Source organism: Seriola dumerili, unplaced genomic scaffold (assembly GCF_002260705.1).
Source record: "Seriola dumerili isolate Sdu_G_001 unplaced genomic scaffold, Sdu_1.0 BDQW01000800.1, whole genome shotgun sequence".
NCBI lineage: Eukaryota > Metazoa > Chordata > Actinopteri > Carangiformes > Carangidae > Seriola > Seriola dumerili.
This window is the reverse complement of record NW_019175055.1, coordinates 441,693-455,989: the sequence shown is the minus strand read 5'-3', so window position 1 is coordinate 455,989 and position 14,297 is coordinate 441,693. Positions and strand designations below refer to the sequence as shown.

Sequence of the window (14,297 nt, the reverse complement as noted above, 5' to 3'; positions counted from 1 at the left end):
TATTTTTATGCCTGTTTAAATTTAAAATTAATAGGCTACATGATTATATCATGATGGTATAAGCTACTCTATGTTGTCAGTGAGTGTCAGTACTTGATGTTTTGATTGAATTATTTAAAAAAACGTTACAAAAGTCCTGCTTTTGGCTGCTGTCTGTTCACTAATAAATAAAAACAAACTAGAATACTTCAGTTATAGGCCTATTTATTCATAGTTTGTGTTTGGTAATCAATCGCGCTCTAATAGTGGCCACATTTCCGACCGAACATGAATGCACCAAAAGCCTTTTGGCGTGTTCAATACAGAGGAGCGGGGTAGAAAATGCCTGTTGTTCAGCGGGGGGTGGGGGGTGGGCTGCCTCCAAAACCACAACAGGCTTACCTGTTGCTGCAGTGTGGTAACAACAGTTTGTGAGCATGATGTCGCGAGGTTTTCTTCAGAGGAGCTGCAAACACAGATGAAAGTGTGAGGACAGTCATCATGCTGGACCTTTAATCTTCAGGTATATTATTCTGATCGTCCAGTGGTCGGACGTTTGTTTCTATGTGAGGACAGCGGCAGTTTTCATCCTGTTTACATGCCGGAAGAAAAACAGCATCCAAAACAAATTTGATTTCTTTAGTCGAGTGCTGGAGCTCTACAGGCATTTAAGCTGCATGAAATCACAGCAGGTCCATGATAGGACTGTCGTTTAATAAGTTTTTGTCTTGACGCAAACATTTATTTTTGAAAGTTGCCCGAGTGAAAAATAATAATATAATTGAACCTTTAACTGAAAAAATAGTCTACAAGCAGGTTTTTCCCGTCACAACATTAATTAGTTGTCTACAAATATATATATATATATGTAGTTTTCAGTTTTTTAAAATGTCATGTATATAAAGAAGTGATGCCTAAATGACAAATTCTAGATTTGCAAATGTGTTGTGAGACTTAAAGCCACATTCTTAAGGCTATGTATCATTACTTATTCATTCATTGATAAAACAATTAAAGAACTAGTAAGAATGAAATATTAAAACTGAGAAAGTTCAGATTAAATTATGAGGTTAAAATGTTAAAATAATACAGTTCATCATCCCACATTTAAATCATTTACATTCAGATATGAGACTTTATAAATTACATGAACAGACTTGATCAAATTGATGCAATTATTTCATTCATTGTTTGGCTTTAGAATTAGGGTTAATCTAATTATGCATAATTATACAGTAATTGTAAATTCTGTCTCTTTTTAATTCAAGAATCTATGACAACTAAATATATTTAAACTCGCGCAGCAAATGAACAATTTAAACGTCTGATGAAAGACTTCTGGTTATTTAGTCTTATAAATTAAGAAATTTAGTCAATGTCAATAGTTGTCATTTGTCTGATGTACTTTTTTCACAGTAAACTGGACATGTGTAGAGAAGGTAGCATTACATAGGAGCTGAATATGAAATTTTATATTAGTTTAATAAATAAAATTACTGTGAGAACAGAACAGCATCTCCTCTGTTCAGTCTGTTTACATTGAGGGTTTTGTCTGTAGCCTGGATTATTACAGTGTGATCGAGTTATATTAATGTCATACAAATGATGCGCAGTTATCAGGATTGTTTTAATGCTACACTTGAATGTAGAAATAAAGTTTTACAGGGAGATCCTCACTCTTTAGACCAGTCGCAGTCTGATGCAGCTGTTGTGGTCATTTCTCTGCTGCAGCTTCTCATGTGAAGATGCTGCAAAACAAACAGAGCTGGACAAGAACAGATGACAGAGAAACAGGGGATGCTGAAGATGGATGAGGTGAAGCCATTTCCCAGCATGAAGAAGGAGACTTCCTTCATTATGCCACTGTTTGTTTATTTAGATCACAGTGTGGTTGGTGCGACCACAGTCAGGTTGATTGCAGTTGCATGGTGGTCTGTTATTTCGAGCTGTGGAGTGATTTTTAACTGTCTTATGAAACGCCACATAGTGCCGTGGCACTGACTGACTCTGCCTGTCTCTCTCATCCTCTCCAGACCGTCTCTCACGTGCAAGAAAAACCGCCTCGCGAGCAAGAAGGGCAGCCTCCAGAGCCGCCACTCCCCTGCCTGTCTCTGGCTACCACACACCTAATCAGTCCTGATTAGATGCACTGTAAGGGACGAGGAAGCCAGGCTTTCAGAAGTTATGATGACAGAACAGAAGAAAGCGATGGGCTCCCTTAAATAAAGCCTTCATCAGGGCATTGAGCAGAAACATCTGTGTGTGTTTATGCCTGCTGGGTATAACAGTAGTCAGATCTCCAACTTATTCCTCTGGTGTCATCCCAATTTACCTCTCTTTTCCTTTAACGCCCTTCAGTCCATAGCTCTTCTTTTAACACCATCAGCTTCATAATCACACACACCCAAGCCTCCACATAAATACACACACACACACACACACACACACACATCCACAATTCTGGCAAGCACACACAGCCCCATCCACACGAACCTAAGAGATCCAAAATCAGCATCAGTGAACACAATGGCAATTAGTAAGGGGGACAATTTGTTCACATCTGGAGTGTATTTCCTTGCCACCAGAATACCCAGCAATCCTTTCTTTCAGGCTCTGGCGTGGTGGGAAATGACTATGTGTAGTCTTTTTATGTGTTTTGTTTAAAACAGATGGGCGGTTTACATTAGTGGAGATGGGCGATAAACAGCTTAGAAAGGATGGAGAGGAGGGAGGCGGGGAGGGAGGGAGGGGAGGGTGAAAACCACTGGGACACAAAGAGAGAGACACCACCATCCCCTCCAGTTTGTGCAGACATATGACCAAGGCGTGTTGTGGACATACATTATTTTCTCCACAGTTTTGTTTGGGTCGGCTTTTCCTTAATTATAGTTGTGTAAAAATAGGTTGTTACCCTATGGTGTGTTTTAATGAGCCTGGGTGAGACTAAATTTATTCTGTTTGGGTCACGGGCTGAAAAGTCTGAAGAATCTTTTAGTGAAATTTGGGTGTAATTCAACCAGAAACGCCCTGTGGCACACTTCCAACAACCTAAAGAGCCACATGATTAATGCTCAAAACACAAATGTTACACAACACCCTGGTACCTGTTAAGATGATGGTGCTGCACTGGAAGATAGCACGATGATCACATCCTGTGTGTGTTACGTAACCACCGAGCAGCTGCTGTGTGATAACTTCAGGGTTATAGCACAGGCGCAGCAAATGTGAGGAAGTCTATCTGAGCTGGGTCCGACTCCCCTGCAATGAGGTGGGGTATCAGGTCGCAGGCAGCCCACACCAGTGGTCTGCAGCAGGTTGATAAGGTGGATGGGTGGAGTATCCTGTCCAGCTCCACGTCCACGTCACCAGGGCTACCGAAGGGAGAACTAAAAATAATGACAAGCATTTTGTCAACAGGGTTTTTGCCTAATTTTCTTAACAAATTTAAATCTGAATTAATCTTTAGTAACAAAAAAAAGAGTTATTTTTTATTAAGTCCATTTTCATATTCAGTTTTATCTACATCACTAGAGGCCAAAGGCGGATCCTGTGTGGACAAATAAAAATAGGTGTTTTGTCAGCAGTGTTTTGGCTAATTTTCTTCATAAATGTTCATCTGCAAAAATCTTTAGAAACAAAATTGAGTTCTTTTTTTTGTTTGGTTCATGTTCATATTCAGTTTTTATCTACATCACTAGAGGCCAAAGGTGGATCCTGAGCGTACAAATAAAAATGGATGTTTTGTCAGCAAAGTTTTGTTTGTTTCCAAATCTTCACAACCAAAATGAATATGTTCCCTGTTTGTCACTTTCATGTTATAGAAACAGTTTATACCAGTTTATATCCACTAACAAACAGCAGATCTTAGCTGAGAGGTACAGTAAAACTAAAAATAAACATTTTTTTCAACAGAGCTTTGTTAGCTTTGGGCAGTTTTATAGTTTCACTGACACTAAATGTAATTAAATCTTTACATGTTTTGTTACTTTCATTCAGGGTTTCAGTAAAGAGCAGTCCTGCTACAGGTTGATCAAATTGGAGCAGGAAAACTAAAACTAAATGTAAAAGTTTTGTAATGTTTTTGCTGGATTTCACAACACCTCAAAATCTAAATGTGTCCTCACAACTGAGTTTTACGTTATATTTAAATGTAGTTTTTATCCACATCACAAAGGAGCACTGTTGACAAGTGGGGGACACAAAAAAATTAAAACAGGTATTTTGTCAACAGTATTTGGTCAGTTTTGGATAGTTTTTTTCCTCTACACTTCCACATTTAAATAAAACGTAATGGCCATAATTATTTTTTTAATTCTTTCTTACTTTTATGTTATATTCTGTGTGCATCATGAAAGCATGTCTTGATCAGAGGGATCCTGGCTGACAGGAAAACTATTAATAAAAATAGGCATTTTATCAGTTTTTCTAGTTTTTGTAATTTTTCTTAACACATTTAAATCTAAACAAATATTTAAGGGAGAAAAGTTTTGTGTTAGTTTGTGTTAGCTGAGAAGATATTTAAAAAATAAAAACAAGCATTTTGACAAAAGAGTTTTGGCTTAGTTTTCTTAACACCACTTGTAAATAAATCTTCACAGTCAAAATTAGTTTTATTACGTTTTTGTTAGTTTTATGGTTCAATATCCATGTCAGGAAGGAACTGTGCTGCCATACAGGGATCTGTGCTGAAAAGAAAAGTGAAACTAAAAACAAGCATTTTGTCAGCCCAAATGAATTTTGTTACTTTTTTAAAAAAACTTTTTTTATGTTAGATATAATTTTTATCTACATCACTAAAACACACCACTGTCACAGGGGGATCCTAACTGTGAGGAAAAGTAAAACTAAAAACAGGGATTTAGTGAACACATGGACAGATTTGTTAGTTGTTATTTGTCTTAGCACATTTAAATCTAGATAAATCTTTAGAACCAAAACGAATTTTGTTACTTTTGTTTTAGATTTGTTTTTTATTCATGCACTAAATCACAATCACAAACCTCAGGGAAAAATAAAAGTAAAAGGTATTATGGCAACAGAGCTCCATTAGTTTTTTTTTAAACATCTCTAGAGCCAAAAAGACAAAATCTTCAGAGCCAAAATGATTGTTTTCACTCTAATATCAGATTATTGTTTATCCAGGTCACCTCAACCTTTCTAAGAGGAAAAGCTAACTAAAACCAAAAACAGGTATTTTGTTATCAGAGTTTTGCTAGATTTGGCCAGCTTTCTGAAAAACTACAAATGCAAATAAATAACTTTTCACAACTAAAGTGAGTTTTGTCACTTTTTTGTGTTTTGTTCCCTTTATGTTTGATTCAGTTTATATCCACATCACACTGCTGCTGAACAGGGAAAACTAAAAGTAAAAATGAACATTTTTCTCAACAGAGTTTAGTTAGTTTTGGGTGTTTTTTTTTCTTCTAAATATTTACATCCCAAATCATTCACTTTTTTAGTGAGTTTTACATTAGATTCATTCTTTGTTATTTTCAGGAATTTTTTTCTTTACTGCCCTAGAAAAACCTAGAAAAAAGTAGGAGGATTTTTAACAAAGCTACAAACATATGTGGTCTCTGCCTGCTGAAATTGGGGAAATTACACCACACATGCTAGTCACAGCCTCCAGCTGAACTGAAAGCCAGGTTGTCAGTAACAACACAGAAAGGTCAACAGGAGGCGGGTTGTTTGAGGTTGACTACCTCATTTCCCTCTTCTGAAAGGCCACTGCAGAGAGCTGTAGGCCTGTTATTCTGCATTAGCAGTGAGTAAGAGAGAGGCAGAGAGTTAAGACAGAGAGGGAAAAAGGAGGAAACATGCATCTGTACATCTTTACATGTTCTAATGAAATGCAAAGTGAAGCGTTATGTGTCTGAGGAACTTATAGATTCAAAAAGGGAAATGAAATTGCTAGAACACAGGACAGTGAGTCAGAGATACATAAAAAAAACAAGATGTACAACCTCACTTTATATGTTAACAACTGTACCATCTATTGATTTATCTGTCATTTACAATCATTACCAGATCAGACTCAAAAGATATCTAATAAAAATGTGAAAATATTTAATTCAAGTAAGTGTAAAGGTGTGTTTTTGTTGTGATGGATGTCATTTGTTCACCTGAGGGAAGTCTCTCTCTCTCTCTCTCTCTCTCTCTCTCTCTCTCTCTCTCTCTGTCTCATACTCCGGCTGTGAGTTGTGGTTCTTTGCATTGTTATCATTGCTGTCATCTCTAACAATGAAAAACAGTGTGTGTTCAAGGGATGGGGGAGGAGCAGACACAGAGAACGACACAGGAAAAGAGGGAAAGAACAGCCAGCTGTCGAGCATCAGAGAAAAGAAAAACGAGAGTGATTGAACACAAAGAGAGAATACGTTGGACTGGGTTGGCTGAGCTGGAGGATGTGGAGGGATTAAGTATCTTTCAAAGCAAAGGCACGAGTAAAAAACTTCTCAAAACTCTTCATTGCGAAGAACTCACAAATAAGGACATGGATGTTGGTATGAATACAGAGGAATGAAATGTCTTTTATGGTGTTTTGGCCACATGTGCTATTTGTTAGATCATAATAATCTATTATCACCATTGATTTGCACACATGCAGTTGTCCCTTGCATGCAGATCATATCATACATGCAGGTCAGCTGTGTCACTGCAGCCTTTCAACAGCAGATAATGAACTCTTTAATGTGACATATTTAAGCAATTATCAGCGGATTCAGTCAAACAAGGCAGGCTGGCAGAGAGTCCACACATTTCAACGAAAGTAACAAAGGTTTGAGACCGCACCCAGGCCATATGTTACCATGCCAACCCAGCACATTAGCTTTGGGCATGTTGAGCGCACATGTGAACATCTCATGAAGAAACTATAATGACAGAGCTCTAGGAAACACTGCGAGTCTTTATCATTGGATGTAGCACTGATTGGCTCCATCTGATTTCCACCAGGGAATCCGAGGCAAAGAGGGTTGGTCTGATCCATTTATTTTTTTCTCTTTGCAATGTGAACTTTGTGTGACCGCTTTGTTTGTCAGTCTGCAGGAATGATCACAAGAGAATAAGTAAAAGATATTTTGCTGCATCACTAATAGTGTTTTACTTCCAAACTTTAAATATGTTGGGAACATGTGCTGGCAGCCATCGTTATTCATTTTTAAAGGTCCCATATTTGACACTTTTCTCGTGTTTTATTTGGGGTGTTGATCCATAAGAAGATACATTTGTGGTTTTTAGTAACAAAAAACATCTCGATGTAGTTTTATATCTTCTTCCTGGAGCTCTAGTAACAACAGGTCGGTGATTTTTTTTCAGGTAGACACTTGGAGAAATCAAATCCAACAAGGTTGGATGGTGGGTCCAGGTGGGCCATCCTGGGGCATAACTGAGGTTTCTGACTGTTGTGACGTCAAAAAGTTACGAAAGTCCTGACAGCTTGTTTTAAGGCTCAATTTGAATACGGGCTGTGTGCATTATATCCATGGATTACACACTTTAATACTTTGACTTTCACAGTATTTATATAGTACCTAGTCCTGCTTTAGAATCAAAAAGTCATGGACATCTCATGTTCCACAATATGGGACCTTTAAAGAGCGCAAGTTAGTTCAACATTTCAAGTGAATGTTGTTCCTGTAACCTTAGTTTCAACTGTGTTCGTGTGGCGCTGGCACATTTTTTTCTACACTTTGAACTGTCAAGTCCACTGAATGAGTATTAATGTAGACACAGGGCTTTCAATGCTTTAATTAAACGCTTTCAGATGTCTCAGTTGTAAGGAACGCTAATAACGGGAAAGGTAAAGTGCTGTTTTTCTTCTGTCTGGTTGCAGAAAATAAATTAACACCTTATGTAAAGGGGAAAAAAACTGACATGGGTTCTCACATCCTCATTCTGCAAGAGTTGTGTCAAGTTTTCAACGGTTCATGTCTCAGTTTGGAATAAAACTATTCACACTTTATCCACCCTGATAAAAAAAAAAATCACACACGTCTCATCATACAGTTGCAATTGTATAAGATTGTCTGTTGTAATCAGTAGTGTCTTTCTAGTGATCTTATTGTTTTTATTTCCTACATAGTTTTATTCTAGTAGGTTCAGGATGCAGCAGCAATGTTTGCTTGGTATCCCTAAATTGATTTCTGTATTTGTCTTTTTTACTTGTTTAAAGTGGGTGGGACTCAGTAAGAAAAAGGTGATTTCAGCACACCAATCAGAATATAGCAAAATTTTAATCAAACTTTGATAAGCGTTGTGAGGGATTTTATTCCTTTGTTTTTTGTCTCCTTATGCTAGCCTGTTTCCACTGATTTCAGCCAGCTTCTTAGATTTGTCAAGCAATAAGTGAAAGTTCTGGTGTTGCACCCATTGAAGGTTAATATCACGCCATTAGAAAAACAGGTTGTCAACTTTGTTTTTAGGCAAATAATATATACAAGCTGCTCCCTGGCCACCAGTCAAGACACCAGATGAAATTGAAATGTCATAGCCAAAAAAGCCAGTCTAATTCCCCCAAACAAATACCCTAACACATATACAATACTCACACACACCCAAATACATCAACACCCACATATGTTACACTTATGCTTACATACAACCCCGCCCACACACACACACACACGCACACACATACACACACACACACACACACACAAATGTAGAAATAACACAGCACTGTCAGTCAAATATCTTAAACCATGCCCACAGCAGAACATCTGAGTCTCACAACTTCTCATAACTTTTCATAACTTTGTTTGCTTCATGTTAACTTCCATTGCTGCTTAATTAATCACTGATACAAGCTTTCAGGGTCTTTAAAGTCACTTCATTTTCCATTTATAGCCAAACAGATCTAAAACAACTTGAAAAGTCTGGACATGTCTCCAGCAAATGATTCCATAATTCTCCTGTACTTAGACTATGCATTGTTTCTTTACTGAAGGACAAATACTGTAATACTGAGGCACTATTTATCTATTTATAGGATACAATTAAAATATCAATTTTTTAACATACATACCACACATTACCACTCCGGTACAGTAGGTGGATGTAGACGCAGCTCTTTGAATTCTTCAATAAACCTAAGGAAGAAGAATAAGCAGACGAAAAGCCAGTGCATGCTGGGATATGAAATGAAGCACAATGGCGGTTGAGCAACAAGCAGTTCATGCTTTCACACTGACATGTTTACTTTCATCACTGCTGCTCCAAACTTGTCGGACATTTGCCGAAGAACTGAAGTGGGATGAGAACGGCTACGTTTTGTACTGCCCGTGCATGGGTAATTCACTTCCTGTAGCTCATACGTAGATTTTTAGCAGAGCTAGCGAGTCCAAAACTTCACTCATTCATAAATTTAAAGTGACGTTTTAAATCTAAAGAAGTACATATGGCCTAAACATGAACCCATACCTGTGTTTGACTCTGCTAGGGGCCAGTCATCAGCTCGACGGACTGTTTAGGTGAATTAAAAAGCAACTGCGGGAACATTTGAACACTTGCAGCCAGAAGAGACGCAATAGTAGCTAGTTAGCAGCTAACTTAGCTGAGCTTAGTACAAACTTTAGTAAGTGGAAAAATACACCCGTTACCATACTGTGATTGCAAAGAACCCATTAAATGTGGTGCATGATATACTGAGGTAACATACACTTCCGTCCAGTCGCTCAAGTTTCCATCTTCTTGTCGTGAGGACTTTAAAGATAACAGTTGAAAATGACCGTTAAAGTAACGTGACCGCTGCTGTCGTTCAGGTCGCTTTGGGAACCAGGCAGACCACTTCCTGGGATCTCTGGCCTTTTCAAAGATGTTGAACCGAACCCTGGCAGTCCCTCCCTGGATAGTGTACCGCCACCACACACCCCCTTACACCAATGTAAGTACAGTCACAGTCAACTGTCACACAAGTGTGATTATTTATTATGTAGATAGATAGATTGAGTGAGAACTTTTTCAATACTAAAGGTAAGTTAAACCAGACAATTTGCATATTAAATCACAAAAACAAAATAGGCAGGTAAGAAACATTCAATAAAATAAATACATTAAAAAAAACTATTTAAAAAAAATCATATATGAAATAGAATTATACAAAAACTGAGACTAGAGACTAAAGGTAGTACTGAACATGTGCTGTACATGAGTGCATTTCAAGTAAACATCACTAAGTGCTTTACAGTAAGGTGCAGGATTGTTCTTTGACATTAAACAGAATTAACTGTATATTGAATGTATGTATATCTATGAACATTTTACACTATGCTTATCTTGCAGTTCTGAAAAGTTCAAAAGAAAACCAACTAGAATTGGAGACATTGTAATATAACAAATGTCATGAATTAATGTAATTAAAAGTCCAGGTGACCAGAGGACACTTTGGACATTGTTGTTCATACAAAGTAATGGCAGCTGTCGGGAATAACTTCCCGTAGCATATAAATACTGGTTCTGATAATCAAATCGTTTACCTTATTCACAGATGACATTTTGACCGGCCGTAACAGGAAAAGTACAGGAGGAAATAATAATGTCAGTGAGCTACAATAGTGACCCTGCATGCACAGTACCAAGGCCTCAGAAATGCTGAACCTAAACTGAGTGCAGCCATTGATAATGTTCAGGTGCAGCAAATGTTATTAGTTTTTTAACAGGTTGTCCTGTTATGATAGGTCATAATGTCTGTTGGGAAAAAGGAATGGATGGGTGCAGTCACAGGACTGGGTCAAGGATTTTAAATTTGTGTGTTTAAACTTATAGTTAACCTTTGTATATTGTTATTAATGGATAAATCTTTAGAAATTCTGTATTTTTCTTATTGTCAACCATCAGTGAACAAGTATTGTCTATGTATTCAAAGCCTTTGCACCATAGAGCTCCATTGTGTCCAAAAACTATTAAAAACACAATGATGAAGCACACCTTCACACTGGGTGGAGAAGTGTGCGTCATGATCAACACACACACTGTAGTTGATGTTGACTTAATCCCACACACACACCATCTTTCTGTGGGAGCACCAGATCTGTAGCTAAAAATAGTCGTGAAGAAATACACAATTTACTCCTGTTTGGTAGTAAGAATCTACACTGCCCAACTACTTTTGGAAATTACTTAGCCTTTTTAACAGGAAAAGATATTTGTGGCAAATTATTAATGATTTGCATATTCAGAAGGAACAAATAGGCCTGGGGCTAAGAGCCCCAAGTATTAGGAGACAGGCTATTGACAGTAACAAAATTTAGAGCATCACCAGCCTTATACTTTAAAGTTGAAGTGGATAGTGCTAAGTCATCCCATTCTTTTCTATTCGTTTCAGGTCCATGTTCCCTACAGGGATTTCTTCCAGTTAGAGGCTTTGTCTGCCTACCACCGTGTGGTCAGTTTGGAGGACTTCATGGAGAAGCTGGCCCCCAAATATTGGCCCTTGGGACATAGGAACGCCTACTGCTTTGAGACTGCTGCACAGCGGAGTGCAGACAAGAAATCCTGCCCTATGAAGGTGAGAGTCCAGGCAAACAGATTATTCGGTTGATAACTGTCAGCTAGTTATTATCTGATGAAATTTGTTTGCTCCTTTCAGACCATCTGAGTATTTCTCTTTCCTGAAAGATTTGAAACAGGTAGTAAAGGTGAAAGTAAAAAAGCAGAGAATGAGATTAATTAGAGAGCAAATTTGCAAACACCATCAGCAAATGAAAAGGGTTGGGGTGAAATTCTGCCCTCTGGTGGCCAATAGACCATCAGTTATGAACCATATAATTATGAAGCTAGTGTTGCTGTTTCATTGCTCTGACATAGATAGACGGGTCTGATTCATTTTCAGGATGGGAACCCATTTGGTCCATTCTGGGAGTACGTCGGGGTGGAATTTGACAAGTCTGTCTTGTTTGGTGGTATTTCTTTTAGTGCCTACCACAACCCTCAGTGGATGAAAAAGTGAGTACATGTTTGCGATTATCAAAGCTGACATAACACATACAAAACATCTTCCTAAGGATCAGTGGTAGCTTTAAATATAATGACTGGCTGGTGAGGTCTCCATTTTCCATTGATTATTAATGAAAGTTGTGAACAGGCATATTCTCTCCCTGCTTCCCCTGCTCGAACAGGTTTCCTCCCTCTGAGCATCCTGTCCTGGCGCTGCCTGGGGCTCCTGCCCAGTTCCCAGTGATAGAGGAGCATGTGGGGCTGCAGCGCTATGTAGTGTGGTCAGACAACATGGTGAAGGAGGGAGAAGAGCACATTGCCGCCTTGCTGACCAGGCCATATGTTGGCATTCACCTGAGGATTGGCATCGACTGGGTAAGATGAGCTTCATGATGTATGACGTTGGGCTTTAGACACATATCTTTCATTTTCTCATTCACTCAGACACCCACATACAATCACACATCTGTTCACAGAGAGTGTCACTCACTGATGTGTTTAGTAGTTTTTGGAAAACAATTGAGCTTTATGTCACAGAGGAATATCAGGCTTTGGATACACATGAAATGCTTGTCAGCAGGATTCATAGATTCTTTGTTGGGATTTGTCGACAATAATCACCAGATATTTAACCTAGCCTAATCTAGTTCTAGGTTGGTTCTCACCCCCTTCAGCAATGAGTCACATCTAAATATTTTCTATTCATCCACCTTTACAGCAAAATGCATGCAAAATGCTGAAGAGTGGCGATGCAGGGCCTCACTTCATGGCCTCTCCTCAGTGTGTCGGTTACAACCGCCAGACAGCACTACCTCTCACCATGACCATGTGCCTTCCTGACCTGGCGGAGATTCACAGGGCTGTCAAGCTGTGGGTGAAGAAGAACTCTGCCCGCTCTGTCTACATTGCCACTGACTCAGAGTCCCACAGCAGGGATATTGAAAAGCTCTTCAAGGGCAAGGTGGGTGTGTAAAGCCTCTCTCAAGTATGTCATAAGTAACTCCTGCTTTAAATTAGACTTTTGTTTCTTAAGCTTTTTACAACATCTTTATCATAGATGAGAACTGAGAAATACTCTCACTTGATTTATTTATTTCCCCGTTTCACTGTGGCTTCTACAGGTGAAAGTGGTGAGTCTCCAGCCAGACTCAGCCCAGTTGGACTTATACATTTTAGGCCAGGCTGACCACTTCATCGGCAACTGTGTCTCCTCCTTTTCTGCCTTTGTAAAGAGGGAGCGGGACGTGCATGGGCTTCCATCCTCCTTCTTTGGCATGGACAAGCCTGGAAAATCAAATCAGAAAGAAGAACTCTGAGTAGAAAGTGTCACCCTCTGGACGCTAATGCTAGATGACTGTCATGAGGAAGCAAGAACGCATGTAAAAAGTAGAGAATATTTATCATTTTTTTATGATGGTTCTTAATGAGTAAAGCAAGATAAATGAAGGCAGAGAACTGAGGAAGGGCTTTTAAAACAGGATGTAGCCTGCGGTTGTATTAATGTTTGTGAAATGTTATGACATGTTGCTGCTAGCAAGAAACACTATGTTTTTGTCTGTTCCCTGCTTGAAAATTCAGTATTTGTATGTTCCTTCTCAAAATTTGGCCTCTACCTGCTGTTGTTCACTACAGTAAAACCAGTTTTCTTTTCCACCAGGGAAACACAAGGTTTCCCCAACATTTCCTTTAGCTACAGCTGTATTCTTTAGCTGCAATCATGTTTTGCAATCCCGACATCTAGCAGGCCCTCTGATGACCTCAGTGAACCCTGGGAAAGACTGATTGCAGCGTCAGCGATCGTCTCTGTCTCTCTTTTGCTCTCTTCCTCTTCTCTTTTTCTACCACCTTCCCTTCCCCTCCATCTCTATGCAGCTCGCTCTTTCCTTTCCGCTCTGCCCTCCATTCCAAGGAGAGCACAGTAACTGATCCTCCTGTACATACTAATTATAGGGAGGGGAAGAGGAGAGAAGTCTTTCCACCTCTCACTTTACCAGGACCAAAAATTGAGGAAATGTGTGGAACCCCTTGTCTGAATGCTGCGTGAACAGTGTTGTTTATTTGGTGAATGTGAACAAATGTTTTAGGGTTGATTTGCACTGGTTGAATATTGATTAAATGTAACTGGGTATGTGTTGCAAGCTAATTGTGTGAATGAGATGATGATGAGGTCAAATATTTTCTACAATGTTTTTCACCAATAAAAATATGTACACTAGTTTTCAAAGAACCAACAGCCTCAGCCTGTTTCCTTCCCCTACTGGAAGCTTAGCCATGAGTACAGTTGAATCAGCTGATATACTAAGCTATGCTGGAAGAGCTTGTTGAGACTTGGTTGCCAGATAAGTCAGAATACTTTAAATCTTACTATATTCTTCATAAAACAT

At 38.8% G+C, this 14,297-nt stretch overlaps 1 protein-coding gene and 1 long non-coding RNA gene across 3 annotated transcripts; one reads left to right on the top strand and one right to left on the bottom strand.

Moving 5' to 3' along the window:
* Nucleotides 1-424: 424 nt before the first annotated feature.
* On the bottom strand, nt 425-9,720 carry LOC111236990. The gene is made up of 5 exons (XR_002665744.1): nt 9,638-9,720; nt 9,005-9,068; nt 3,084-3,365; nt 1,643-1,727; nt 425-445 (listed from the first exon to the last, which is right to left on the bottom strand). It is a non-coding gene; the product is annotated as an uncharacterized LOC111236990 (long non-coding RNA).
* Nucleotides 9,123-14,123, top strand: pofut1 (protein O-fucosyltransferase 1). 2 transcript variants are annotated; one of them, XM_022765919.1, is made up of 7 exons: nt 9,123-9,268; nt 9,741-9,862; nt 11,303-11,485; nt 11,810-11,922; nt 12,096-12,288; nt 12,632-12,874; nt 13,035-14,123. In XM_022765919.1, the coding sequence occupies exons 1-7, from the start codon at nt 9,130-9,132 to the stop codon at nt 13,227-13,229; spliced, it is 1,188 nt and encodes a 395-aa protein (XP_022621640.1). In that variant the 5' UTR covers nt 9,123-9,129; the 3' UTR covers nt 13,230-14,123. The 2 variants fall into 2 exon arrangements, with proteins under 2 accessions (XP_022621640.1, XP_022621641.1); XM_022765920.1 differs by lacking the exon at nt 9,123-9,268 and adding an exon at nt 9,555-9,628.
* Nucleotides 14,124-14,297: the final 174 nt, after the last annotated feature.